The following is a 26,640-nucleotide window of genomic DNA, read 5'->3' as shown; positions in this document are numbered from 1 at the left end:
TGGGTTCAAGGAATTATGGGCCTTAAAAATCAGGTGAGTGGTTTTAATCTGACATGTTTTTATGACATTTCAAAGAAATCGGAGGAGCTGGTAGTAGGGCTGTCCCTTTACCTCTGCTCTTCCCCACATATCCACACAGCCTCCTCCCTTACTTCTTCCACATCTTTGCTCAAATGTCACCTTTTTCTCAATGAGACTTACCCTGACCACCCTTTTTTTAAATTGCCATTATCTTACTCTGCTTTTTCTTTTTTTGTAACATTTACTACCTTCTGAGATCCTGTACTTACTTAATCGTATTTACTTATTTACTCTGTCTGTTGTTTCCCTCTTCCTACTAGAATATAAGTTTATGAAAATGGATATTTCTGTTTTGTTCCCACTGTATCACAAGGGCATAGAAAGTGTCTGGTGCATCATAGGCACGCAGTAATTATTTGTTGAACGGCAGTAGATCTTAGTTGTAGGAAGTTGGAGTACAAAAATTAAGGATTCCATGAAATAAAAAAAGAATGACTCCAGGACTTTTACATCTGGATAATGCTTTTAACTAGTAAGGAATTAGGTGAGAGAAAGATTGACGGGGAAATGAAACCTGATTTGAACATGTTGAGTTTGAGGTGAGGGTCGCATAACCAAGTGGAGATTTTCAGTAGGCAGCAAAGATGTAAGATTGGAATGTGGTTGGAAATGGGAGAGAATCTTAGGCAAAGAAACAATTATCAGCATTTGCCTTCTACCTCATTCTCTCTCTCTCTCTCTCTCTCCTTTTTTTTTTTTTTTTTTTTTTTGATTCTGGTGCCCTAAAAAGCCACCTTAAGCGAAGTACTTATTTTGACTCTGAACTCCTAACTTAGATGTGGAGCCTTGCTCAGTTCACTGAGATATTCTTCCTTCCTGGATTGCAGGTCCATGCTTTCTTCTCTCCACCCCCTCCAACACCAAAGAAATATGTATTCAGAATTATTTGTGATCTTCTGATTGTACTGACATTAGCGTTCAAGCTCTGTTTCACCTCTTGAGAATCTGCTCTGGTTCTTGGATGAGGTAGAAGAGAGGCCAACATATAGCATTCATACTCTTTAGCATTCATACCTTTGAGAGGAGCACTATTTTGTAACTTTCTTATTGTATGGGAAAAATTATTCAGTGATTGGCTTGTGTCCTCTGACTGTTTTCCAGGAAAGGATTTAGGAAACTTGAAATAAAAACATATGCAGTAAGATCAGAACTAATGACCAGAAAGATAAGAACCAATAAATAAAAGGGGAAAAGAAAGAACAATTCTCCATAACTTTTAGCTGGGGAAAGCTTTTGTAGTTGAACACAATACGTAGCTCTGAGTTTTCTAGCAGTGAGAGCAATCAGGGAACCTGATAGTTTGCATCTCATTGCCTGTTATTGAGCATTTATGGGAGGCTGCCTCCTTCCTTAATAATAAGGAGCCCCAGACACAAAGATGCAATGCATGGAGAATCTCTAAGTAGTAAAGGCTTCCTGGACCTCAGCCCTGATTCTCGTTCGCAGGCTTCTTCTTCAACATGTATTGAGGGTTGTGCTACCATTTTTCTTCTCCATGCAAAGGCTGTGATCCAAGTATGGACACACTAGTCTTACGCTAATGCCAGTGGAACAGCTGATGTAAGGCTGCAGCATTTAAATCAAGCTTAGCTAAAAGCTAGAGGATAATGAATAGAGAAAGCAACATGAAACTGTTCAAGCTGGCTTACAAAGACATTTTCCTCATGTCCTTATCTTTTGGCCTGTCTCCATTTGGCAGACATCATCTGAGTACTGTCACCAGAAGTGAATAGAGCCAGGCATTTATCTTTCTTCAAACAGGGCCAAAACAGCAGGGTCGAGTGTCTTTGCTTGGGTTTCCCATCTGAAGAGCTGCCTCCTTTCTGGGTGATGGATGTTGGGATCGATGACTTCCTTTAGGAGAGACCACACATACTCAGAGAGTGTGTCCTTACACAGGTAGGATGCATAGTAACCCCAATATTCATATAAAAGATACTCACATATGTTACCATGAAGGATATTCTTTGTTAGAAACATGCCAATTTCATTGGGAAAAACAAGTTTCTCCCTGCTCTCGAGCAGAATCTACTATAGAAGTCTTTGTATAAGGGGCATGAGAGAGAAATCAAGTGAAGAGTTTGGGTTTATCATTGTCCATGACTTGAGTAGATTCACTTTCCTTTCTTACTTCTCAGTCCTAGTGTTTCCTTGTTCTAATTAACAGGGCTGAACCTCCTTATTTTTGTTCATTTGCTTCAGGATAACCATTCCATCTAGATTTCCTAGGTGTGAACCTCACGTATTACATAATAGTGTGTATTTATAGTTCTAGGACACCTTGTGCGGGCATCCTGTTACATTTCTACAATATAAGATCTTTAAATATGCATTGAAATACAAATAGCTCCCATGGAAAAAAGCAAAAACAAACAGCTTTTTTTAACTAGAAGTGAGGGCTAATATTTGGGAGCAATGAACATGGAGGAGATAGGTAAGCCTGAAGAGGAATGTAGAGATAGAAAATTAGTAACTGACTTTTAATTTATATGAACACGCACAGTATATGTATGGTCTTTGTTGTTTTTTTTCTGGATGTATTTATTCCCAAATGGAACCATAATGTGCTCTAATTGAGTCTCTTTGTTTAGCACATGGCTGTTGATTTGAGTACTTTCTCCAATTGAAAAACTGACATTTTAATTTTGTTATTCAATGTGCAACAGATTTAAATAAAAACACCAAGATTGTGTATTGTAGATTTCCTTCAACAATAATTATATGTAATTATTTTACCAAAATAAACAAGTTAAAGTAGTTTTGGCTGTTTTATCGCATTTTACATTTGGAAAAAAATTACACACCAGGGACCAGAGTTTGCTCATGTTTCTCAGTGAGGAATGAAAATTTCTGTTTGCTAGTTCTAGCTAGTTCCACCAAAGCAGTACAAAATTGATGTTAGTAAAAGGTACTGAAAATGTGAAGGGGAAGTGCAACTGGAATTAGGTCAGAGTGGCTGCATGCTACTAAAAACAGTGGGTAGTTTTCATGACTGTGGTATCTCAAAATTTTAAGGAACCTATGAAGATTAAATGAGATTATAGCATACTTCTGCCACATAGAAAACACAAAGTAAATGGCAGTTATTTTTAAGAAAATTTCATAGAAATATAGGATTTTTAGGCTATAAACAACCGTAAGTATGGGGATCATGATTACATTTTGTCTCACTTTATTTTACAGGTGAGGAAACTGGGACTCCGAACATATATGGTATTTCAGGATAATTTTAGGAAAATAATTCAGCTAATAACTAAACAGGAATTTCACTTAAAACTTCACTTAGCATCCCCCACCCCTTTTTTTTTAAATGTTTATTTTTGAGAGAAAAGAGTGAGCACGTGGGGGAGGGTCAGAGAGAGAGAATCCCAAGCAGGCTCTGCACTGTCAGCACAGAACCCGACGCGGGTCTTGATCTAACAAACTGGGATTGTGACCTGAGCCAGAATCAAGAGTTGGACGCTTACCCAACTGAGCCACCTAGGCACCCCTAGCACCCTTTTTCTCACTCAAGTCTCCATTAGGGAGAATGGTTTTTTTTAATTGCCTAAATTTATGGAAGATCTCCTTAAATGCTCTGAAATTAGACCCTCAACAGATGGATAAATAATGATAAAATCAATATAGCAAAATAGTGACAATTACAGAATTTAGGTGTTCACGGTTTTTCTGAATGTTCTGAATGTTTCTGAATGTTTGAAAATCTTCATACTAAAAAGTTGGTGGGGATAATTGAAAAAAATCTATAGTATCTCCTCATCCCAGATATGTTTCTAATACTGATCTCTCTAAACATAGACAAACCAACAGTACTTGCTATAGCCAAACGAAGTAAAAAAGCCAGGGCCCAGTGCCCTCTGGAATACACACAGTCGGCCCTTTTCTTGACATTCTTTAAGGATTGAGAACCACGGATCTGTCTTTTGTCCCTTACTTTTCTTTCTTTTCTCTCTCTCCTTTTTTTTTTTTTTTTGTAAATTATTTGAAATTCTCTAATCACCAACAAAGCAAGCCAATTAACAATTATCACTGTAGATCACTTTCTTATGAACACATACTCTATTTTTTCTCTTTCCATTGTTTTTATTTTTCCCATGGTAAATTTTAACTTTTGTTCTCTTCCTTATTTATAATGCATTTAAAAAAAATTTTTTTTTAACGTTTTTATTTATTTTTGAGACAGAGACAGCATGAACGGGTGAGCGTCAGAGAGAGGGAGACACAGAATCTGAAACAGGCTCCAGGTTCTGAGCTGTCAGCACAGAGCCCGACACGGGGCTTGAACTCACGGACCGCGAGATCATGACCTGAGCCGAAGTTGGCCGCTTAACCGACTGAGCCACCCAGGCGCCCCTATAATGCATTTTTAAAAAATGTTTATTTTTGAGAGAGAGACAGCATGAGTGGGGGAGGGGCAAAGAGAGGGGGAGACACAGAATCCAAAGCAGGCTTCAGGTTCTGAACTCTCAACAGAGAGTTCAATGTGGGGCTGGAACCCACGAACTGTGAGATCATGACCTGAGCCAAAGTCGGATGCTTAACCCAACCAAGCCACCCCGGGCACCCCTATTTATAATGCATTTATGAGCTTGAGTCTTTCTGCTCTCATGCAGTCTTTTTCCCCAAGATCACAATTGTTTCTTCTACTTTATTCAAACAAACAAACAAACAAAAGGCAAAGTCACATAAATATTCTTTTAGCTAGAGACTTTCCACCATTTCTCATTGATCATATACGTTATGTCAGATCTAGCCTTCCCTTGCCTTATGATGGGAGAAGGGGAATGAGGGAGGAGTTTCAATAAATTTGAATTTAGGAGTCAGGAAGAAACCTTAGGGGATACTTTTCAAGGAGCAACAGACTCAATTAGCTGTGCATTGCAAACAGATGGCATGCCCTAAGGAAATAGCTGGGGTGCTTGCATCTAATTTAGCATAGAGATCCTGGAACTGGGGGGAAAGTCTCATGGAACAAATGGGTGTAATCACCTATGAACCATTCTAAACCGTAGCTAGGGCATAGTAATTATTGACTTCTATATAGATGTCATAAATTCTGTACATGTGCTGCATAATTCTATACATCAAGTCCTGATAGACCCTTACCTTTTAATAACCAGCCTTCTACTAGAGGCCTTCTTCAGTAACCAAAATGCTAGCATTAATGCTAACAGCAATTTGAAACCCATATTCCTAGTGCTAAGCTTCTGGACATTTATATCGTGATGTCTGAAAACTGTATTTGGTTGGTTCTTCTGAAAGGAGCTCAGACAACATTAGATACTCTCACATCCTCATGCCCCAAGAAAGGCCATGGATTTAGTGGTTAGAAATATTACAAAATATTATAAAAGTCACCTCATTTTGGCTGGTCTTTTCTGTCCTTATTTGGTTTAATTTAGCTGTATTCCTCTAGGAGACTGCAACCAGAATTAAACTGCTTGCTTTGATATTTTGTTTGACAAAGAAGATGAACATTTCAGACTAGGGAATTCAAGAAATTAAAACTTGTGTACCTATATGTGTGGTTCACCAAGTCTTTGAGATTTCCAGCAGTGTTTATCTCTGCCATCCCTCTTTTAGCTAAATTCAGTAAGTGTTTCTTTGTTCTGAAAAGGGATGGGAATGACATAAAGCTAAATACCAAGAGACTCAATTAAGTGTGGAAAGTGTGATTGCTTCCATGGAGCAGGAAATAGAAAGGGCTGGATGTTGGAGAGCTGCTATCTTTTTTGTGGGAGGAGGGGTAACAGTTTTGTAGAATTATTTGACACTGTAGACTCTGTACATACATAACTTTGATAAAAATAAAATCTAACTAAAAAAATAATCAATGGTCAGGGCACCTGGGTGGCTCAGTGGGTTAAGCGTCCGACTTTGGCTCAGGTCGTGATCTCATGGTTCGTGGGTTCAAGCCTCATGTTGGACTCTGTGCTGACAGCTCTGAGCTTGGAGCCTGCTTTAGATTCTGTCTCCCTCTCTCTTTGCCCCTCCCCCGCTTGCATTCTGTCTCTTTCAAAAATAAATAAACATTAAAAAAATTAGAAAAGAATATTTGAATGACACAATAATAAAGATTTAATGTATTCCAATTTTATAATCATGAACAGTATTCTTTTAAAATACTTCTTCACTTTTCCAGGAAATTGGTGATAGGAAGGTCTACAAAGAATACCCAAATTAGAAATTCACAACAACTAAAAGAAAAAGTCAAAATAAATAATATATCCTCTTGGAAATATAAGATTATTCTTCTAAATAATCCCTGTAGTAAAGAAGAAATTACAGTTGTAATTACAAACCATTTAGAAATGACCGGCAACACAAGCCCTACATAACAAAACTAGTGGGGATTTTGCTAAAGCAGTACCCAAGAGAAAATTCGAAAGCAAGAAGATTTCAAGCTAGAGAAGGAATTAAGTACAAATCAACCTAACTGCATGCTAAGGAAATAAAGATTTAGAAAAAATTACAGTAGATTTGATCTATAAAACACCAAATTGATTCTTTTTAAACACAGTACTAAAATGGACAAATATTTGAAAATCTAAAAGAAGAAAAAGACATGAATAAGAAAAATGATATAGGAGAACAGTATCTTTTTGACAGACTTTAATGTATTTTAATGTAGTTTAACTTCTGTTGTTTTCTCTTAAAGGTTAGGGCTTTTTGAATCCTATTTGATTAATCTTTCTGGACTCAATGTCTTGAAAATATTTATGTTTTATTCTAGAAGTCATCTTGCTTTACTTTAATGTTGATATGTATAGTCCATCTGGAGTTGATTTTTCATTATGGAATTAAATATATATATATATTATTTTTTAATTTAATTTTTAATTAAAAAAAATTTTTTTTAACATTTATTTATTTTTTGAGAGATAGAGACAGAGCACGAGCAGGTGAGGGGCAGAGAGAGAGGGAGACACAGAATCTGAAGCAGGCTCCAGGCTCTGAGCTGTCAGCACAGAGCCTGACGCAGGGCTCAAACTCACGAACCGCGAATCATGACCTGAGCCAAAGTTGGTCGCTTAACTGACTGAGCCACCCAGGCGCCCCTAATTTTTAATTTTAATTCCAGCTAGTTACCATACAGCATAATATTACTTTTTTCCTCTCTCAAGTTTTACTTAAATTCTAGTTAGTTAACATACAATGTAATATTTATTTCAGGTTTAGAATTTAGTGATTCAGCACTTCATATGATACCTGGTGCTCATATCAACAAGTGCACTCCTAATCCCCATCACCTATTTAATCCCCCTACCCACCTCCCCCCCTGGTAACCATCAGTTTGTACTCTATACTTCAGAGTCTTTTTCTTGGTTTGCCTCTCTCTCTCTCTCTCTCTCTCCTTTGCTTATTTGTTCCGTTTGTTAAACTCCACATGTGAGTGAAATCATGTGGTATTTGTCTTTCTCTGACTTATTTTGCTTAGCATGATACTCTCTAGCTCCATTCATGTCATTGCAAATGGCAAGATTTCATTCTTTTTTATGGCTGAGTAATATTTCACTGTGTATATGTGTGTGTATGTGTTTTATTTTTTATTTTTAAAATTTGTATGCCTAGTTGATCCAGCACTACTGTTGGTAATATCTTCCTTTTCTCAGGGCCCTGCAGTGTCACTGCTATCATAAATCAAATAGTTGTAGATATGAGAATCTGTTTCTGGAATCTATTTGTTCTGTTTGTTCTCATGCCAATACTTAATTAATAGTCCTAATTATTATCATGTTATGATGGGTCTTGATATTCTGTAGTGTAGGTCTTCCAAAAGCATTGTTTTCCAAAATTGCTTTGGCCGTTCTTGGGATATTTTTCTATATAGGTTTAAGAATTAGCTTGTGAATTCCTACACACACACACACACACACACACACACACACACAGCAGTAGGATTTTGATTTGATTTTGTTGAATCTGCAGGTCACTTTGCAGAATATTAACATCTTATAGTATTGACTGTCCCTCCATTTATAAATAAATTAATTTTCTTTTGTATTCTTGATAATTTCTGTCAAGTAATGCTTTGAAGCTTTCCCTGTAGAGGTCAGGTCTTATATATTGTTAGATTTATTCCTATGTATTTGATTTTGGATGCTTTTGTAAATGATACATATTTGAATTTTTGTTTTCTATTCATTGCTGGTTTGAGAAACACCTATCATGAATAGGTGTTGAATTTTGTTATTCTTTTTTTCATGTTGTTTATATCAAGATGATTTATATGATCTGTTTACATTTTCCTAAACTGCTTGAAGTCTCTTATTCCTGAATCTGTACAGAATCCTGGTACAGCATCTCCCCGGAATGACTTCCCTTTCTTCTTTAGCCTTCTATAAGTCTCAGGGGAGGCACCATCTTTGAGGGAAGTGTCCCTATTCTCTGCTCTCACCGCACTTTGTGCATTACCCTCTACCCATGGCGTGCTGGCTTTCTACCTTACATTGTGAGCTCCTCAACAGCAGGAATCTCCTAGGCTTCTCGGTCCTCCTGAAGGTGTTCCTCCTTTGTTCCTACACAGGTTACATTGTTCTGGTGAAAGGTGTTTAGGCTTTACTCTGCGCTTCTAAAATATGAACTACACAGTGACACCAGCTCGTTTCTTTATGGCTCCAGTAGGTCTTTTGCTATTTGCAGGCCCAGGTGTGACTCTCTTCTTCCTTTCATTCAAAGGCAGCTGGTGGGTGGTCACCACTTCCTTCTCTTACCACGGTTCTATTTTAGCTTTATTGTAGCCCAGAATGATTTGCCACTTTTCATTTAGGTTCATCCCTGTACCTCAGTACCTGTGCAACTGAGTCACATCACCTAGAGCCACTGTTGCTTTCCAGAGGGAAAGGCTTGAGTCCCTCATCGTGTCCTACTTGGGAGAGATCACCATAGATTTTCCAATATGCTTTTTTCCCCTGTGCTTTTAGAATATATCTAGATTGTGTTGATGTAACTCTTTGGGCATTTCTGTTTCCTCATCTGAAAAATAAGAGAAAAGGATCAGGTAATTACCAGGTTCCTCCAAGCATGAACATTTTATGAGTTATGATTCTCTATTTGTTAGGGATATGTGCACACTGGATGTATTCCAACACTTTGTTAATTTGGGTTGGAACTGAAAATCTACTTTCTTGTAGGTACGTCTCATGCTACTTACATCTCACGCTGCCTAAGAACTACTGAAGTTCTAATAACCCTGTTCAAACAGTCATACTGCTGAAGAACTCTGTATGGGTACCCATGAATGGAGAAAGAGACAGAAATAGCTGACGGGAATGTTCACTGCTTTATGTGCACACTGTTTACATTATGTATTCTGTGTCAGTGTTGTCTTCTGGACTTGTGTAAAGGTTTGCTCTGATTCTCTGTACAGCAGGTATAACAGGGACTGGCACATAGTAGGTGCTAATAAATACTTGTTGAATGAATGCATAAATGAATTTTTTAGCATTTTATGTGCTGAGTACTATGCTAAGTGTTCTTTCTTTCTTTCTTTTTTTCTTTCTTTCTTTCTTTTAATTTTAGAGAGCTAGAGAGAGAGGGAGAGCGTGAATGGGGGAGAGGGGCAGAGGGAGACAGAATCTTAAGCCGGCTTCCACATTTAGCACAGAACCTGCTGCCACACTCAGTCCCACGACTTTGGGATCCTGACATGAGCCAAAATCAAGAGTTGGACGCTCAACCAACTGAGCCACCCAGGGTCCCCTGAGTATTCTTATTTCTGTACGTATTATCTCAATCTCAAACCTTCTGAGATTGCTGTTGTTATAAATTTAGAAAACAGTCTCAAAAAAGTTAAGCAACTTCCCCAAGATTACTTACAGGCTGTCTGGCAGAGATAGGATTCGAACTTCTTTTTGTCTCTGAATTCCCTTATATTAATTATCATACTCTTGTAATAACCACTAGTCCACATAAACTATAATGAGAAACTATAAAGGTATGTTTAGATTGGGAAAAACCAAGAAGTTCAGTTAATGTTGTAGCGCTAACCATCAGAGATAAAAGTTTCTCTATTCTTTTTAGGGGCTAGGGTACACATCTGCTCTGTATATCAACATACCCCTTCAACTCTTTGAAGTGGTAAAAAAAAAAAAACAAAAAACAAGACACATGATAGCAATAGAATTATAATCACATTGTATATAGCTTTAGTAATATAACCATTTCCCTGTCCTTAAAAATGCTTCTAAAATATCAGCTTTAATGCCTATATAGCATCCCACTTATGACTGTGCCATAATTTATTTTGTCATTGTCATATTGTCATTCATATAGGTTGTTTTCAACCACAAAATGCTGTAACAAACATCTGCGTGCATATCTTTGCTCTTATCTCTTGTTACTCTTTAGACAACATTCTAAGAAGTAGTATTAATAGAGTTAAAGAAGTTTTATTTTTTTAAGTAATATTTACTTTTTTTTAAGTTTTTTTAAAAGTTTTATTTATTTAAGTAATCTGTACCCTCAGTGTGGGGCTCAAAGTCATGACCCTGAGATCACAGGTTGCATGTTCTACTGATTGAGCCAACCAGGTGCCCCCCCCCAAAAAAAAGTATATTTTAAAGGCTATTACTGTATCTTGGCAAATTGTTTCACAGAAAGAACATTAAAGTTTTGAAATTGGCATGAGATGGCAGTACTCCATATAGTAAATGTACTAAGTTAGGAGTTTTGAAGATAGTATAAGAGAAGGGGATGGAGCATAGGCATTTTTTATTTTTTTATGACACTGAATAGATATAATACACTCACATTTTTCTAAACTCAAAAAGTACAAAGGTGTGTGCAGTGAAAAGTCTCCTCCCATCCCTATCATCTAGGTACCCAGTTCCCTTCCGTGGAAGTCAGTGTTACCTATTGCTTTTGTATTTCCAGGGAGATGCTTTGTAATACGTACAAGCCAATGTGTATATGCATTTTCCTTTCTTCTTTCCTTCCTACCTTTGCTTGTTAGCCAAAATGTTACTGTATTAAATATACTGTTCTGCACTATGCAGTTGTTTTTTAGAGAGAGAGCCTGATCAGAGAAGAGGGGCAGAGGGAGAGAAAGAATCTCAAGCAGGCTCCATACTCAACCAGAGCCCGATGTTGGGCTTGATCCCACGACCCTGGGATCATGACTTGAACTCAAATCAAGAGTCAGATGGTCAACTGACTAAGCCACCCAGGCGCCCCCAGATTTTACTTAATACATCTTAGGGGTTAGTCTATGTTAATCATCATCAGTTTTTTTGAAAACAATTTTTTATGAAAACATCAATTTTTTTTTTTTTTTTTTTTTTTTGTAGCTGTATGGGCTTCCATTTTAGTGATACCATCATGTTATTTCACCAGTTCTATTGATAGATGCATAGGCAGGATTAGAAACAACCTTGTATAAAATTCTTAGGAAATTAATAACCATGTATGTTAGGCACTTTTCACATGTAAAGTATATCTGTAGGCTACATTCCTTCTAGGTCAGAGGGTATGTTCATTTGTAATCTTGGAAGTGTCAGGTTGCCTTCCATTTATATGGAGGAAGAGGTTATTCTGGATGATGGGGTATTGTCCATCAAATGGGCTTAAGGGAGGTACTTAAGTGGGAATTTCAGACAGTTGAAAGGAGAGCATTGAGAGATGGGAAAAAGACTTCAAAAATGAAGGTAGTTAAAAGTAAAAAAATTTGGTTGCTTGGCCATTTAATTGAGGACCCTGGTGCTAGTGACCACCCACATACAAAAGAGATACTCCTGGGATGTTTATTCAAGAATCATACTGGATCCTTTCTGGATTCTGGACCTAGGAATGCAGAGATGCATAAAATTCTCATAAAATACTAACCTACAGTGTAATGGAGGAAATAGATGAACAAACAATTATACAATGAGTTTCGCTACCCTAAATGCTGTACCTTGAAGATGTCAACTTAAGTTGAATTAGTCAAAAAATGAAAACATGGAGGGGCGCCTGGGTGGCTCAATTGGTTAAGCATCAGGTCATCATCTTGCAGTTTGTGAGTTTGAGCCCTGCATTGGGCTCCGTGCTGTCGGTGTGGAGCCTGCTTCGGATCCTCTGTCTCCCTCTTTCTCTGCCCCTCCTTGCTCACTCAAAAATAAACAAATATTTAAAAAAAAAAAAAAAAAGGAAAGTATGGATGTTTAATATTTGATGCAACTTGTAACAATAGAATCTTACTATTTGAAGAATTGTAGAGTTTTAGTTTTACATCAACCCTTTACTTAGTGCAGGAGATCCCTACTTCACAAATTCTGACTATTGGTCATTAAGCCTCTGCTTAAATATCTCTAATGATAGAGAAGTCATAATCTTCTGTGAGGCAGTCAGTTCATTGTAGGGAGGAGCTGTAGTAAGGAAATGCTTTTTATGAAACAAAATTTACCACATCCTGACCTCATGATTTGATTTAGTATTGGAGTGAGACAAATAGACACTAGGTCTATAAAATGAGGTAGTTGTCTCCACGGCTAGGATACCTTTCCAGTCAAACTTTGTTGAATTCGTTCTTTGATTTTCTGACCCATATTTACATAGCAGATGGATGTTCAAGTAACATTGATTATTTATTATTTGGACATTTGTGGAATTTTGTGCCCAGTTCTCTCTCTGTCTCCCCTATCACCATGGCTACAGTTAACAGTAAATGCTGTTGACTTTTAAAAATCTGTTGTTAAACAGATTCCCCAAATTTGCTAAGCAAATCTTTATCCTGTATTTATGCAGTTTATTTTATTTGAGCCTAAACGAAGGCCTTTATATTAATTGTCCCTGTTAAATCTCATCTTGCCATTGAGGCAGCCTGTTCTTAGTGTGTTTTTCTTGGATATCAGTTAACTTTATATCAACTAATTCCATGGAGCTCAGGAGACTAGAAAATGGAAGTATTGTAAAAAACAAAAAAAAAAAAACCAAGTGATTGAGAATTTAGGCGTGCCCCTAGTCCTCCAGGTTGGAGTTGTATGTTGAATTAGAAATGTTTCTTAAGTCCTTGGACTTTCTGGAAACATTTCTGGGTAAATCATATTTTTGTTTTAAAGCCCTAAATTTGAGAGTGGAATGTTATCCGGACTAGACTAGAGAATTCACTTTCATGCTGTATGGTGCTTGGTGTTTTGACAAGCTCACTTTGACATTACAGCTGCCAGGTAACCCTAAGGGGTGGAGTTGAGAAGAACCACTGAGTACTTGGAAGAATAAAACCCTGTTGGTGGTCAGGGTTTTAGCCTTGTTTACAGAGATTGGCAGCATATTTACAAAAGAAGAGAACCTAGTATGCTTTCCCCAGAGCTGGAGCAGGGAGAAGAGAAGAGAAGACCAGACTCCTTGAGAGAGGGTGTGGCACTGGGCCTAGAGGGAAGACCGGAGGCAGAACTGGAGTGGGACTCGGACAAGATTGTAGCAGGGTTGCCAGCAGTACCTAAAAGGGTTTGTATGTATTCTAACTTTTGCCTTCATCCTTGCCAACAGTGGTATGATCTTCAGGTTTTAACAGTAGCTAAGCAGACTGAATAAAAGGCATCGTTCATGTCCTTTACCTGTCTTTTGGTGCATATTTGTAATATTTGGGAATACTCTCACTAGGTAGCAACACATAATTTTGCTATAATGGGAAGGGTAAGGGAAAGTAAGGGTCATCACCCGCAAAGTCAGAGTGGTGAAAAGATTGGAATTCAGTCTCTGAGAGGGAAATCTTCATCCTCCTGTTGCTTTTTTACTGCTGAGCTGTCTCAGCAATGAAGGAACCTGAGTCCTTCTGGGGCCCTTTGATTACATCTCCCACTATTAGAGGAATAGTGTTGTATTTTGCTTTTGAATGCATTGACTTTGCAGTAAAAGGCAAGCCAAGCAGAGTGTTTCTTGGAAGGCAGTTAAAATATGAGTTTGGAGCACAAGGCCAAGAAGTGTAGAGATGTAGATCTGAGAGGTAGCAGAGGGCTGACTGTGGACATGGAAGAGTGGTGTCATGTAAACCAATAAAGAACAATGTGTCAGTGTGTCTCATATCCTGAAGAATTTTAGAAAAGAACATTGAATTTCACCAGAAAGGCATCACTAGTGAATTTCAACAGATGTTTCAGTCAAGTACTTGATAGAGGGAAAGAAGGATCGTGAGACCAAACAACAAGGGTTGAAAAAGGAGGGAGTATTGAAGTATATGCATAAAGTGGGGAGTAAGTTATTGGCCTGAGAAGACAAGGTTTCTGGTGCCAGTTTTTATTTAATCAGCAAAGGTCATAGACCTGTCTGTTCTGTGTACTTTTCGCAGGCTGTCTGCTTTTCCACTTGTTTAGCAGGGTACCTGGGTTTGTGAATCAGCCCTGGGTGGCCCTAGCTGACTATCTAGCAGTGAAGGGAGGTAGAAGGAATAGGGTTTTGATGTGTGACCTCCAGACACACTCAAATGAAGCAATGATGGAAATTTCTTTTATAGTTGGGACCAAGTGCTAGAATCTCAACTTGGGATTTATCACCATCAGTGAAGTTGGTAACCCCAGGAGTCCCGCTGTCTCTCTTTACTGTTGTCACTTTCTTTGACAGCTAGATGTTTGGTTTCTGACAGTCCTTCACATCACACCAACATCTTCTAATTTTGAAAATTCTGTGATTTATTTTGCAGTCTTTGGAAATTTCTATTGCTAGTAATTGTATTTCCTGGCATGGGATTGACAATTTTCTGTGAACGCAGTGGCTTTTCATTGCAGTGCTGAATCGTAGTGAAATCTGCCTGAAGACCTTAATGGGGAATAAGGTTAAGCTAAATTTTATTTGCAGGAGAGATACCAATGCAAATAATTAAAGTGATAATTAAATCAGTAATTCCTTCTATACATAGCCAAGTTTGTACATGGTTCGGTTGCAGGAGCAATATCGTGTCTTACCTTTCTGTCCAGAGGCTGAAGTTTTCTTTTCACCTTGATTGTAATGCAGATGCAGATTTCAGAAGTGAGAGTGTGGGAAAATGTGCATCATAGAATGGAGGAAGCTGTAGCTGCTGGTAGATATTGGGGCCTGGAAGCAAAAGGTGACCAAGGTAGGAGAAAGGTACTGAACAGGGAGTTTGATTCGTATCTTTGCTGTCAGGCAGAAAAGCCCAACTCTAGGGGTCCAAGCAAGAAGCTGTCCTATTGAACCACGGGGGAGTCTTGAAAGATTTGAGTTATTTAACATCTGGATACTAACTCAGAAACATACAGATACCAATACCATCACATGTTTGTGATGAAAACGTAGTGGGAATTCACATCCACCTGTAACGTGGGTAGGATGTTGTTATAAATTATTTTGGTACTCCTCAGTTTTAGTTTCTGCATTAATAAAATGACGGAACTGAATTAGAATGAGACGGTCTTCAAGGTTTCCTGCGGCCCTGTCTAGGACTGTACAGTGGAACTTTACGTACTACTTTGGGGAAGACGCGTTTCTTTGGTGGCCTACAAATAAAAACTGTGTGTGGAACAACGCCATTTATTATATGTGATAATTCTGTGTGGTCACATATGATTTATATTAGTAGTTTCAAGATGTGCTATTGTACAGTATCTCATTTGACGATCTCGTTGAGATGATGAAATAGGTCAGGAAGGGATTATGTTCATTTTGCTGATGAAATGAAACCATTATGGTTAATATCTTGAATAGTTATTGAAATCTGATGGTCTCATTAACATTTGGGATGCTAGCCGCCAAGGATAAAATCCTGCCACTGAGGAGAAAAAACCTCAGGACAAAAAGCTGTCAGGACAACTTTCTCACCTTCAGCTATCTAGCAGAGTTACATATGCTCCAAGTTCTGACTCAGATGGCCTGTGAAGCTTTTCTTGATATCCCTTCTACCTTGGCAGAGTTGAAGCGCTTTGATCATTGTCCTCCAGACCCTGGATTTTAGTGCTCCGTTTAATCCACCCTGCTGAGCTCCTGCAGTCCAGATACTTGTCTTATTCATCCCTACACCCCGCAGCCTGCGCAGTACCTGGCAGATAGATAGATATGCTCAGTGAGAAGTTGCAGAATGAAAGAGTCGAGTTGGTGGGCTGGTGTTAAAGGATGCTGCAGAGGAGGGTGTGAAACCTGGGCTCTGGGGTGGGAAGAAGACATCATTGTACACCTTTTTTAGATAGAAATTTTGCCCTGTATGTGCGTTTAAAAATTAACAACAGCCTAACTAATAAAGAGAGCTAGCTAGGGGTCAGATCTATCTATTCATAAAATAAATTTGAATTAAAAAAATGAGAATTAAAGCTCATGAATTCATGGAAATTTTTAAATTCTTGTTTTATTTTTTCTCGGAACTGTCATCATATATGTCAACTCTAAACATCATATATGTTTAACAGCAATCTTGCATTCAGTCTCAACTCTGATTTAGAGTAGTAAAATAGAATTTTAAAATTCTCGCAAGAAATAAACCCTAATCTGGTTAAGCTTTATGTTAAGTGAAGTTTATATTTGTCCAGTGACCTATTCTTGTTGAAGGACACTTGTTCAGAGAAGCCCTTTAGCCCTAATTTTCTCAAACTTGCCGTAAGTAGTAACCCCTTTAAAAGGAAACATGCAGAATGTATTTTTCATGTTACTTAAATTGTATAGCTGTGAAACTAGATAAAAAATTTTTTGTTGTTTTTGGCTCATTTATAAGTATAAACCAAGACTGCAAATTAAATACAAAGACAACTATGAAACTAACAAATTTCAAGTTAATAGTTATTCGGTGAGACAGGTGATGTTTAGGTTTCACAATAGAAAAAAATAGCCTCAGGTCTCATGCCATTTTAAATCTGTTTCTCTGTTTTCACTTGAGTGATACTAAAAGCTGCAAGTATCCATTCTCTGTAAGTAATGTTGTGCAAGGTGCTATTAATGACTTTAAGGCTTTGTTTTTAAGTTCGGGATAATCAGACCTCATGTCTGACCAAAACACTTGCCAGCAAACATTCCTTAAATACCGGTTTTAATGAGATGTCAGCTGTGGTGTTCACTCGGAGATGAGGTTAACATGATGACGTTACTGAAGTCTTTATTAAATGGTTCTCTGTACCAGCTCATGCTGGAAGTGAGAATGGAAAAATGTCATTGGATACTTCCATCCACATTTATTTCTAATGAACTTTTGCAATTGTACTGCAAAGATAGGACCCATGTAATACTTGCAGCATATATATGTGGCATTAGCTGTTAGACTGTTTGTTGGCTTTTGACGATGCCTGTATTGTCATATGCTCTGATGATTCTAGTTTCCTGTACAGTATTTTTCACTGTTGGTTACAGTTACAATGAGACCTTTCCTTGCACAGTGTGCCATGAGAAACGTTTGGCCTGAGGGAGATCTTAATACAACCAAAGAAGCATCAGTGAAAGACAGCCTACTGACAGTACTTGTTTAGATTGTGGTTACTTATGATCCAGAATTTTTATCATTCATTTTAGATTATCTTTTAAATGAAAGCATTAAAAATTTTTTTGTACACAATTTGTAGACTCCCCTTCTTCTCCCAACATACTTGGGACCTCTGGTTTGGGAAATACTGCGTCAGCATGTATTTTTGTGATCACCATCTAAGAGTCCAGGATTAAACGGTGGGAAAACAAATTTTAAAAAACTTGGCCCTTCTTAATGTAATGAGAGACACTTTAACAGCAAACTATAAATAGAGTGATTTGTTCGATATGACAAGTCTTGAAGGTCCACAAAGAAGACTAGGAAACGTATCATAAGGACCCACCCAGTTATCTTAAGGGTGGGGAAGAGTTTAGAGCATATCATGGAAAAGATCTTGTTTGAATAGGGTCTTAAAGGATGAGAGGTGGGTTTAAATGAAGCAGAAAGATAGTATGTGTGAAGACCATGGCCATGAAAGACATGATGGTGGGAAATGTGTGGCCTTAGATGGCATTTGCGAAGGGAGCTGTAAGTTGGAATCCAAAAGTAAAAGTCTTGTTAGGCCAAGCGTGTAGGTCTCATTTCATATATGCTAAGAGAGAAGATGAAGATCTTAGAATTGAGAGAGTATTCATGGCAGTATTTTTTATACATAGCAATTACACACTGTATCGTAGCGTTCGCCTTCTGTAGGCCTTGGAGCTCTTCAAGTGCTGGAACCATAAGTTGGTCTTGGTACACTAAGCTTTTGGTAGAGTAACTGATAAAACTAATGGTTAGACAGTATTGGTTGATTGACTAACCATGAGTACAGAGGATTCAGGAGAGAATGATGACAGTCTCCTATGGTGGTGGTTGTGATCTTTTGTGGTGACAGACTCCTTTGTGATTCTGCTGAAAGCAACAAACCTTGAAAGCCATATATTTGACCTGCAGTTTCATGGCATTCATGTATCCCTGAAACCAGTCCATAGATTTTTTAGTCAGAATCCCTCCTTAGGAAATTATACCCGGGGAACCTATAATCACTGTGAATAACTACTGTCTCTTTTAATAATCTTTAAGTATTAGACTATGGACTATGACTGTGTCTTTTTTAATACTCTTTTTGAGTTCTTCTTGTGTTTGGGAGGAGTTAATTCAAATAGCTGAACTATTTAAGAAGAAGAAAGAACAATTTTTTTTTTTTTTTTTTTTTTATGACGACTAAGGTAAAACATTGCTGGTCTGTAAAGGTAGTAAGTATATTAGTTAAGCCAGCAACCAAGAAGCACTTGCTTGAGGCAATCCTGACATTCCTGAGTTTGGTTTTAGCAAGTGAGTTGAGGTCCCCAAGACCACCCTTAGGCCCAGTGATTTTGCTAGGACTAACAGGACTCAGAAAAGCTGTTGTACTCATGGTTATGGCTTATTACAGTGGGAAAGATACATATTAAAATCCTCAAAAGGAAAAGGCACATGGGGCGAATCCCAGGAGCAACCAGGTGCCAGCTTCCAGGTGTGCTGGCCCAGTGCAGTGGCACAGGTGCACTCACTCCATAGCTCAGCATCACTGTGACAGCACGTGCAGGGTGTTGCAGTTTGGCAAGCTCAGTGGAGCCTTGGTGTCCAGGGTTTTTATTGGGTCTCAGTCACACAGGTTTGCAGTGTTCGTATCAGGGAGAATGTGCCAAGGGCTCAGAGCTTATTGCCTAGGGACTAGCCAAGGGCCAGTCCTAAACAGGCCTTTCTTGGGAATATGCAACATTTGAGCATCACAAGCCTGTTGAGTTCTCCTTTCCTGCACAGTAAGCTGTTCAGAGAGTTAGCTTTCTTCTGGCCTGCCTGTCTAGCTATTCTTTTTCTAGATATGCTGTTTCTGTGGACCTCCTTGGTCTCATCATAGGTAGCCATTCTGTGTACTACATATCTGGACTGTAACGTTTTCCTCTCCAACGAGTAATTGGGAAGTTTGTTTGGACCTAAGGACATAACTGTGTTTTGGCAGTTTCATGAGTTTGTAGTGAAATCTAAGTGCCCATTCTATCATTCATTTAACAAAAGTGTTGTTTTTTTTTTTAATTTTTAATGTTTATTTTTGAGAGAGAGAGAGAGAGAGAGAGAGAGAGACATAGGGCCCACAGGGGAGGGGCAGAGAGAGAGGGAGACACAGAATCTGAAGCAGTGTCCAGGCTCCAAGCTGTCAGCACAGAGCCCAGTGCAGGGCTCGAACTCACAAACTGCGAGATCACGACCTGAGCCAAAGTCGGACGCTTAACCGACTGAGCCACCCACGCGCCCCTAACAAAAGTTTTTTGAATGGTCGTATGTAACAGGCCTGCTAGACATGGATTTACAGAAATGATTAATATGGATCTCTGCCTGCAATGTGCTTATAGTTTCATAGGGGAGAGAAAAAATATAGCAATCCTGTTAATGTGTGCTTTGGGAAGCACTTAACCTCATTGGAGACCATGGTGGAAGGTCTGTGTCTGTTTGTAGGGGAAGGTGTTGGTAATTACGGGAAGACTTCCCTGAAGGAGTCACTTCTCCAGTTAAGCCATAAAGATCAAAAGATACAACTGGGCATGTTGCTAGTGTTTCTCCAGTCTATGATTACCTTAACTGGTGCAGCCAAGGTGCAGTCTCCTTGGCTTACTGAGCAAGCACCCTAATCCTAGCTAGAAGATACATGCCTTTCTCAGGGTTTGCACAAGAGGAAAGAGAAATACAAATCTATTTCCATTACTCCATTACCATAAATCCACCCAAATGACATTTCCAGCTTCTAGTGAAGTAGGTAGTTGTATTTTCACATATTGCTTCCAGGTGGGGGAATATGTGAATACATAGCTTTGGGCTGATAAGAATAACCATTAAAAATTTACATGTACTGTGTTTCAAATGGGAGAGCCTTACCTTGATGAAATTACTTGTAAGAATTTTTCTGTAGTTGTAAACCAAAAAGTTTTAGAAAAAAACCTCGGTCCCGATTTTATCACATTTGACTCCTATGTATGTGTGCTTCTGAACAGAATTTGGAACTTCTGACAGAAATAAGCATTTTATTTTTTGAACAGTGCAAAGAAATTGTATTATAATAGGATCAGGAATGTATTATTTTAGTGAATATGGGATAACTTCACATTGTGAACCTTGAGAATTTTTTCTAATAGAATCTTCTCTTTTCCCAGCATTACAGTGTTTCTGCCACCTTTGTACAAAAGACAATTTTACTTGTGTGACAGATGGGCTCTGCTTTGTCTCTGTCACAGAGACCACAGACAAAGTTATACACAACAGCATGTGTATAGCTGAAATTGACCTAATTCCCCGAGACAGGCCGTTTGTGTGTGCACCGTCTTCAAAAACCGGCTCTGTCACTACAACGTATTGCTGCAATCAGGACCACTGCAATAAAATAGAACTCCCGACTGTTGGTAAGTGGTTGTGTAAGACTTTTCTCTAATACTGCACGAAAAGCTGATTCTGACCCTGGTTTTAGAACTAAAACCTTGCTCCATGGAGAGGCGAGAAGGAACTTGTCCATAGTTGTAGAGTTATAGGAGTAGCCAAGATCCTGCTTGCTGGGTGTGTGTTGTTGGAGAACATGGTTCCAATAATAGACTTTCTCTGAGGTCTGTTATGCCTAAAAGGCCATCCTCTTCAAGGCGGATTCTGACAGGGCTGCTGCAGCAGTACATCCTCAGAGTGTCCCTGCTTTGTCCTCAGAGTAGCCTTCTCTTCCTTGTATGATGCCCCAGCCTTTTAAAGCAGTCGGTAATGGGCAGGAATTGAGCGCAGCACTAAACAGTCCAGATGCCTTCATTTTGTAATTTAACTTTGCTTTATGATCTTTATATACAAATCATTATATATGATTTCGGGGCTTTTGGTCCTTCACCATAGTTTACATTTAACAGTGTCCTGGCCGAGCCAGGAATTTGAAGGCTTCCTAAATTCTTAGAATTAGATTAATGTTCAGGTTCTAGTTTAAGATGTTAGCCTGAGCACATGTATTTAACTCCTTCCATCACTTTCCTCAAATCCTGAATTTCTACAGTGGCAATATAGAATTTTCAATATAAAAGTGGGGGAAACCTGTATTCATGCTAGCAGAATTAATGGAAGAATACCAGCCTCGTGCCTATATTTGTGAGAAACTTCTATGATTTATAGTGCAGATAGCATCAGACTAGTGAAGAATTGACTACCCAGATGAAGAGAAGTACATGAAAGCACCTCTTACAGAATCCCACCTAACCTTACACTGAGGCACTCGGGTGAGGAGGTTACAGGAGGAAATGCCCCGTCCTTCTTTAGGAAGCATCTGCTTTCATTGCTCACGGAGGCAACCACAGTGCTCCCTCTCCACTCTGAGTTGGTCCAGGCATCGTGCTAATTAGAGTAGGAAGCACTGCTGTGGCCCAGCAGAAAAGGGCCAGCCCTACAGGTTACAGAGCGAGGCAGTCCTGCGCTTCATTCAAGTGATAACAGCAAAGTAAAACCAGACCTTTCAGCATGGTGGGGAAGCTCCCCATGGCAAGTTTCTATCAGACTGATTTTTCTGACTTCTGTTTAGGCATCTGCAATTCTAAAATGACAAAGAAAAATTATAATTCCACAATTTCCCATTTCCACTTGGCTTGAAATACCTAAATGAAGACTCATAAAGCCTTGTGAAGAACTCACTTCATTTCTTATGCTCAACATACATAAAAATCCCTCATTCCCAGGTCTCTGATAAGCAAACAGCAAAAAAATAAAAATAAAAAAAAAATTTTACCAAATGAAAAGATTCAGTGGTTCAGAAGTGAACTGAACTGGATGAATCAATCCTATGAAAAAGACTTACCTCATGATAGGGAAGAACTCCCAGACAGTCTAAAGTCCATTTTCAGTTAAAGATCACTTTAATTTAATTTAATTTAATTTAATTTTATTTTATTTTATTTTATTTTATTTTATTTTATTTTATTTTAATTTTGTTTGTTTGTTTATTTATTTATTTATTTATTTATTTATTTATTTATTTATTTATGTTTATTTATTTTTGACAAAGAGAGAGCAGGGGAGGGGCAGAAAGAGATGGAGACATAGAATCCAAAGCAGGCTCCAGGCTCTGAGCTGTCAGCACAGAGCCTGATGCGGGGCTGGAACTCACAAACCGTAAGATCATGACCTGAGCCGAAGTCGGACGCTTAACTGACGGAGCCACCCAGGCGCTCCTAAAGATCACTTTTAGGTGAAAAGCTCAACTGATGAATTATTTTTAAAAATGCAGTATTGAGAGTGAATAGCAGACTGGATACTAATATTTTATAGTTAAGTGTGATACAAGCTTAAGGCAAGATAAGCTTGAGAAATTGTGTTATAATTCAGGGAGAAAAGAGGGTGAGCAAATTAAGAGCTATAGAGGATAAATCTAGGTGATCCAATATACTTACTACAAAAATTCCAGAAAATGACAAATGAGCAGACAGAAGAGATGCAGAATGTTATGCAAAATTAATGAAAAAATACGTAATGAAATACATATAATAAAATGTCAGTTTCAAGAATGAAGAAAAAAATTGCTTATGCATTCGGCACAAGTGAACACTGATTACCTCTAAAAAGAAGAAAAAGTTCAGATTTTCTGCTTTTTTAAATATCAGAAGTTAATGGAACATCATATATTAATTGTTACCTAAAATTCCTTAGGTCTGCCAAGATTTTTTATGTATAAAAACAACAGCCATTTTTAGATAATAAGTATTCAGTGTATGAGAACCCATGTACTCTTCTTAAAAGAAATTATAAGAATTAGGATTCTATCATAAGAAATCAATCCAAGTAAAGATCTCCAGAATGGGAAAGTTGTGATATAAAAGAAATGGTTCTGAGCAGTGAACCAGCAAGGCTCAGGATTAATGCCAGTGTAATTAATGTGTTTCTGAAATAATGCAAAATGTTAGTTATTAAGAGATTATAAGAATATAAATGATCTTGAAATAAAAGTCCAAGTGGTAAATGTCTGACTCTTGATTTTGGCTCAAGTCATGATCTCTTGGTTAGTGAGATCAAGCCCCATGTTGGGCTCTGAGCAGACAGTGCCCAGCCTGCTTGGGATTCTCTCTCTCTCTCTCTCTCTCTCTCTCTTTCTCTCTTTTTCTCTTTTTCTCTTTGCCCCTCTCCCACTTATGAGAGCATGGACACACTCCAATAAACTTTAAAAAATAAAAATTGGGGCGCCTGGGTGGTGCAGTCGGTTAAGCGTCCGACTTCAGCCAGGTCACGATCTCGCGGTCCGTGAGTTCGAGCCCCGCGTCAGGCTCTGGGCTGACGGCTCGGAGCCTGGAGCCTGTTTCCGATTCTGTGTCTCCTTCTCTCTCTGCCCCTCCCCCGTTCATGCTCTGTCTCTCTCTGTCCCAAAAAAAAAAAAAAAAAAAAGTTGAAAAAATAAATAAATAAATAAAAATTAAAAAAAGTCCAAGTGGTTAACATAGACTAGGAAGTATATACATGCAAACTCTATTAACAAAGCAAAAGATATATTTTACATTTAAAAAAATGGATGGAAGGGTGTCTGGCTGGCTCAGTTGGAAGAGCATATGACTCTTGGTCTCAGGGTCCTGAGTTCGAGCCCCATGTGGGGTGTAGAGATTAAGTAAATAAAAACTTACAAAAATGGATAGAGATAGATATATATACACAGACATATACTAAAATGTGAATTGTTTGGGGCTAGTAAGGCTAAAGAAAATTTTTTTTCATTTTACTTTTGCTCATCTATATTTATACTTTTTTTTTTTTTGCCTGCCATTTGTATATATTATTGGCCTTGGAATAAGAAGACAAGCCAAACTTCTTTAAAAAAAAAAAAGACTTAACACTTATGATGAGCACCGAGTAAAATTGTATGATTAAAATTAAAATTGTTTCATCACTGTACTATGTACCTGAAATTAATATAACACTGTATGTTAACTATACTGGAATTAAAATTTAAAAACTTGATTCAAAAAAAGGACTTTTAAGACATTAATGGGAGTTTTTCCAGATTATTTTTTTTAATTTGTTTATTTACTTATTTTTGAGAGAGAGAGGAGGAGGAGGAGGAGGAGGGGCAGAGAGAAAGGGAGGAAGAAAATCCCAAGCAGGCCGTCAGCACAGAGTGTGGTGTGGAGCTCAATCCCACGAACTATGAGATCGTGACCTGAGCCGAAATCAAGAGTCAGATGCTTAAGTGACTGAGCCACCCAGGTGCCCCAGATCATTGGTTCTTTTATTAGTGACCTGAGAGTGATAGTGTGGATGTCCTGGAATGTTGGTGGTCACTGGCTTTATTTAGACGAGGCTGAAGAGCAGAGGAAGAGTAAGTGGATGTTGTCTGACCTGACGATCATGAAAGGGGGGCCAATGGGAGAAGACTAAATGATTTATTTGTTCTGGGTTTGAGCCCTATGAGCTGCTGGAATGAGGCTCTCTGACTAATGGGAGTAGTGGCCAAGTGCATGAAATGGGGAGGATTAGGAAATTGTGGATGCCACCTTCAGTGTTTTTGCTATTGTTGATGTTTATTTCATTTGAGGCCCTTTTTCAGGAAAGCCATCATCTGGCCTTGGTCCCGTCGAATTGGCAGCTGTCATTGCTGGACCAGTCTGCTTCGTCTGCATCTCACTCATGTTAATGGTTTATATCTGCCATAATCGTACTGTCATTCACCATCGAGTGCCAAACGAAGAGGATCCTTCCTTAGATCGTCCTTTTATTTCAGAGGGCACTACGTTGAAAGATTTAATTTATGATATGACAACATCGGGTTCTGGATCAGGTAACGTACTTGTTTTTCCTTTTTCCTAAGAAGTCTTTTAAAGATTAACTGTATTATTTATTAGTTGGCTAAGCCAATTGGCGTATTGTGTTTAAAACTTAAGATAGTGTAAATACTAATTCCAGCTTTAAGGCCAGTTAAGGTCTGTGGCTAACTCATCGTAGATGAATTAGAATGTACTTTTAATGTTGAAGTAAGTTTGTAAGTCATCTTCATGTTTGTATAAATTTCAAAGCTTTCTCACCTTCTTATGACTCCCATGAGATAGAAAGAATAAGGACAATTATTTCTTGGGAGTGAGGCTGAAGTTCATAGATGTTCAAATGATCTGTAGCTACCTACTCTATTCAGGATTGTTTACCAGCTTTATTTTGATGTTTGAAAGCAAACATGGCGGAAAATGTTTTTGGAATTTTTAAGGTTATTTGCTTTTTTAACATATGCAATTGCTGTCCTTAGCTCAGACCAAGTTTTTTTTGTTAAATGAATGGTTTTCTCACTTTAGAAAAATGTCTAACCACCTTGTTATTTAATATAGCTTTATGGATCCATGACCTCTGTGATGTTTGCTTTTCTCAGTTCCATTTGCTGATTCTTGTGGTTTCAGAAGTAGACTGGCTAATTGCCAGAATCATCTCTTGAAGTGGATTTTGGTATGGCAGTACTTCATGTTTAAACTGAAAGGGATTTATTTTTTCAGTTGCATGAGCTTGAAAAGACACTGAGAGAGGAAGACCCCTGTCCTCTATAATAGTATAATTTGACACTGGGCTAGGAATCAAGAGATCAAGATTCTGGTGCAAGTTTTGTCGTTGGTTGGCTCTCTGACCTTGGTTAAACCGTATTTCTTCTTTTGGGCTTCTATGTCCTTATCACAAATTTGGAGCAGATACTGAGAAACACTGTCTTTTGAAAAGTATAAATCAACTTCAGATAAAGCCTGGATTCATGGATAAAATGAAGATTTGAAAATATATATGATGAAAATTCCACTAATTTTATAATCAAGTAACTAAAGGAACATTAAAGCAGAAGTTGTGACTGGAGTAGGAATAGGACTGAAGCATGAAATCTCATCTGATACCAATGAAATTTCACACTGTGACAAATGTCTGTTTATTTTAAGGAAATGAATATAGATTTATACGCGTATCTGTTTATTCATTTAAGCGCGAGGAAACCGGCTTCTTGGCCTGAAGTCTTCTGTGGACTTTGGCCATATACATTCAGTAAGTGACTTGTGTCCATGACACTAGTACACACACAGGCTTGTGCTGCGACTCAGGTCTCTCAAGGCAGCCTATAGGGACCTCTGAGATCGTTGTGAGCAGGGAGGCAGTGAGAGGTTGGACTGAGATAGAGCAGCCTTGCTGCTGAAGTGTGATAG

At 38.3% G+C, this 26,640-nt stretch overlaps 1 protein-coding gene across 5 annotated transcripts in view; it reads left to right on the top strand.

Annotated features, from left to right (window-relative positions):
- Nucleotides 1-26,640, top strand: part of TGFBR1 (transforming growth factor beta receptor 1) — a 57,457-nt gene that overhangs the window by 7,785 nt on the left and 23,032 nt on the right. The window contains exons 2-4 of one of the 5 annotated variants that reach the window (XM_058694786.1): nucleotides 15,010-15,112; nucleotides 20,632-20,877; nucleotides 25,011-25,253. In XM_058694786.1, coding sequence (XP_058550769.1) covers nucleotides 15,010-15,112; nucleotides 20,632-20,877; nucleotides 25,011-25,253 — 592 coding nt within the window. Of the gene's footprint in view, nucleotides 1-11,377; nucleotides 15,113-20,631; nucleotides 20,878-25,010; nucleotides 25,254-26,640 lie in introns of those variants that run through there. The other 4 variants (XM_058694785.1, XM_058694781.1, XM_058694782.1 and 1 more) reach the window with 4 other exon arrangements.

The sequence above is a fragment of the Neofelis nebulosa genome, chromosome 12 (genome assembly GCF_028018385.1).
Source record: "Neofelis nebulosa isolate mNeoNeb1 chromosome 12, mNeoNeb1.pri, whole genome shotgun sequence".
Classification (NCBI taxonomy): domain Eukaryota; kingdom Metazoa; phylum Chordata; class Mammalia; order Carnivora; family Felidae; genus Neofelis; species Neofelis nebulosa.
Note: the sequence above shows the minus strand (reverse complement) of the source record. Positions and strands in the feature narration are given on the sequence as shown.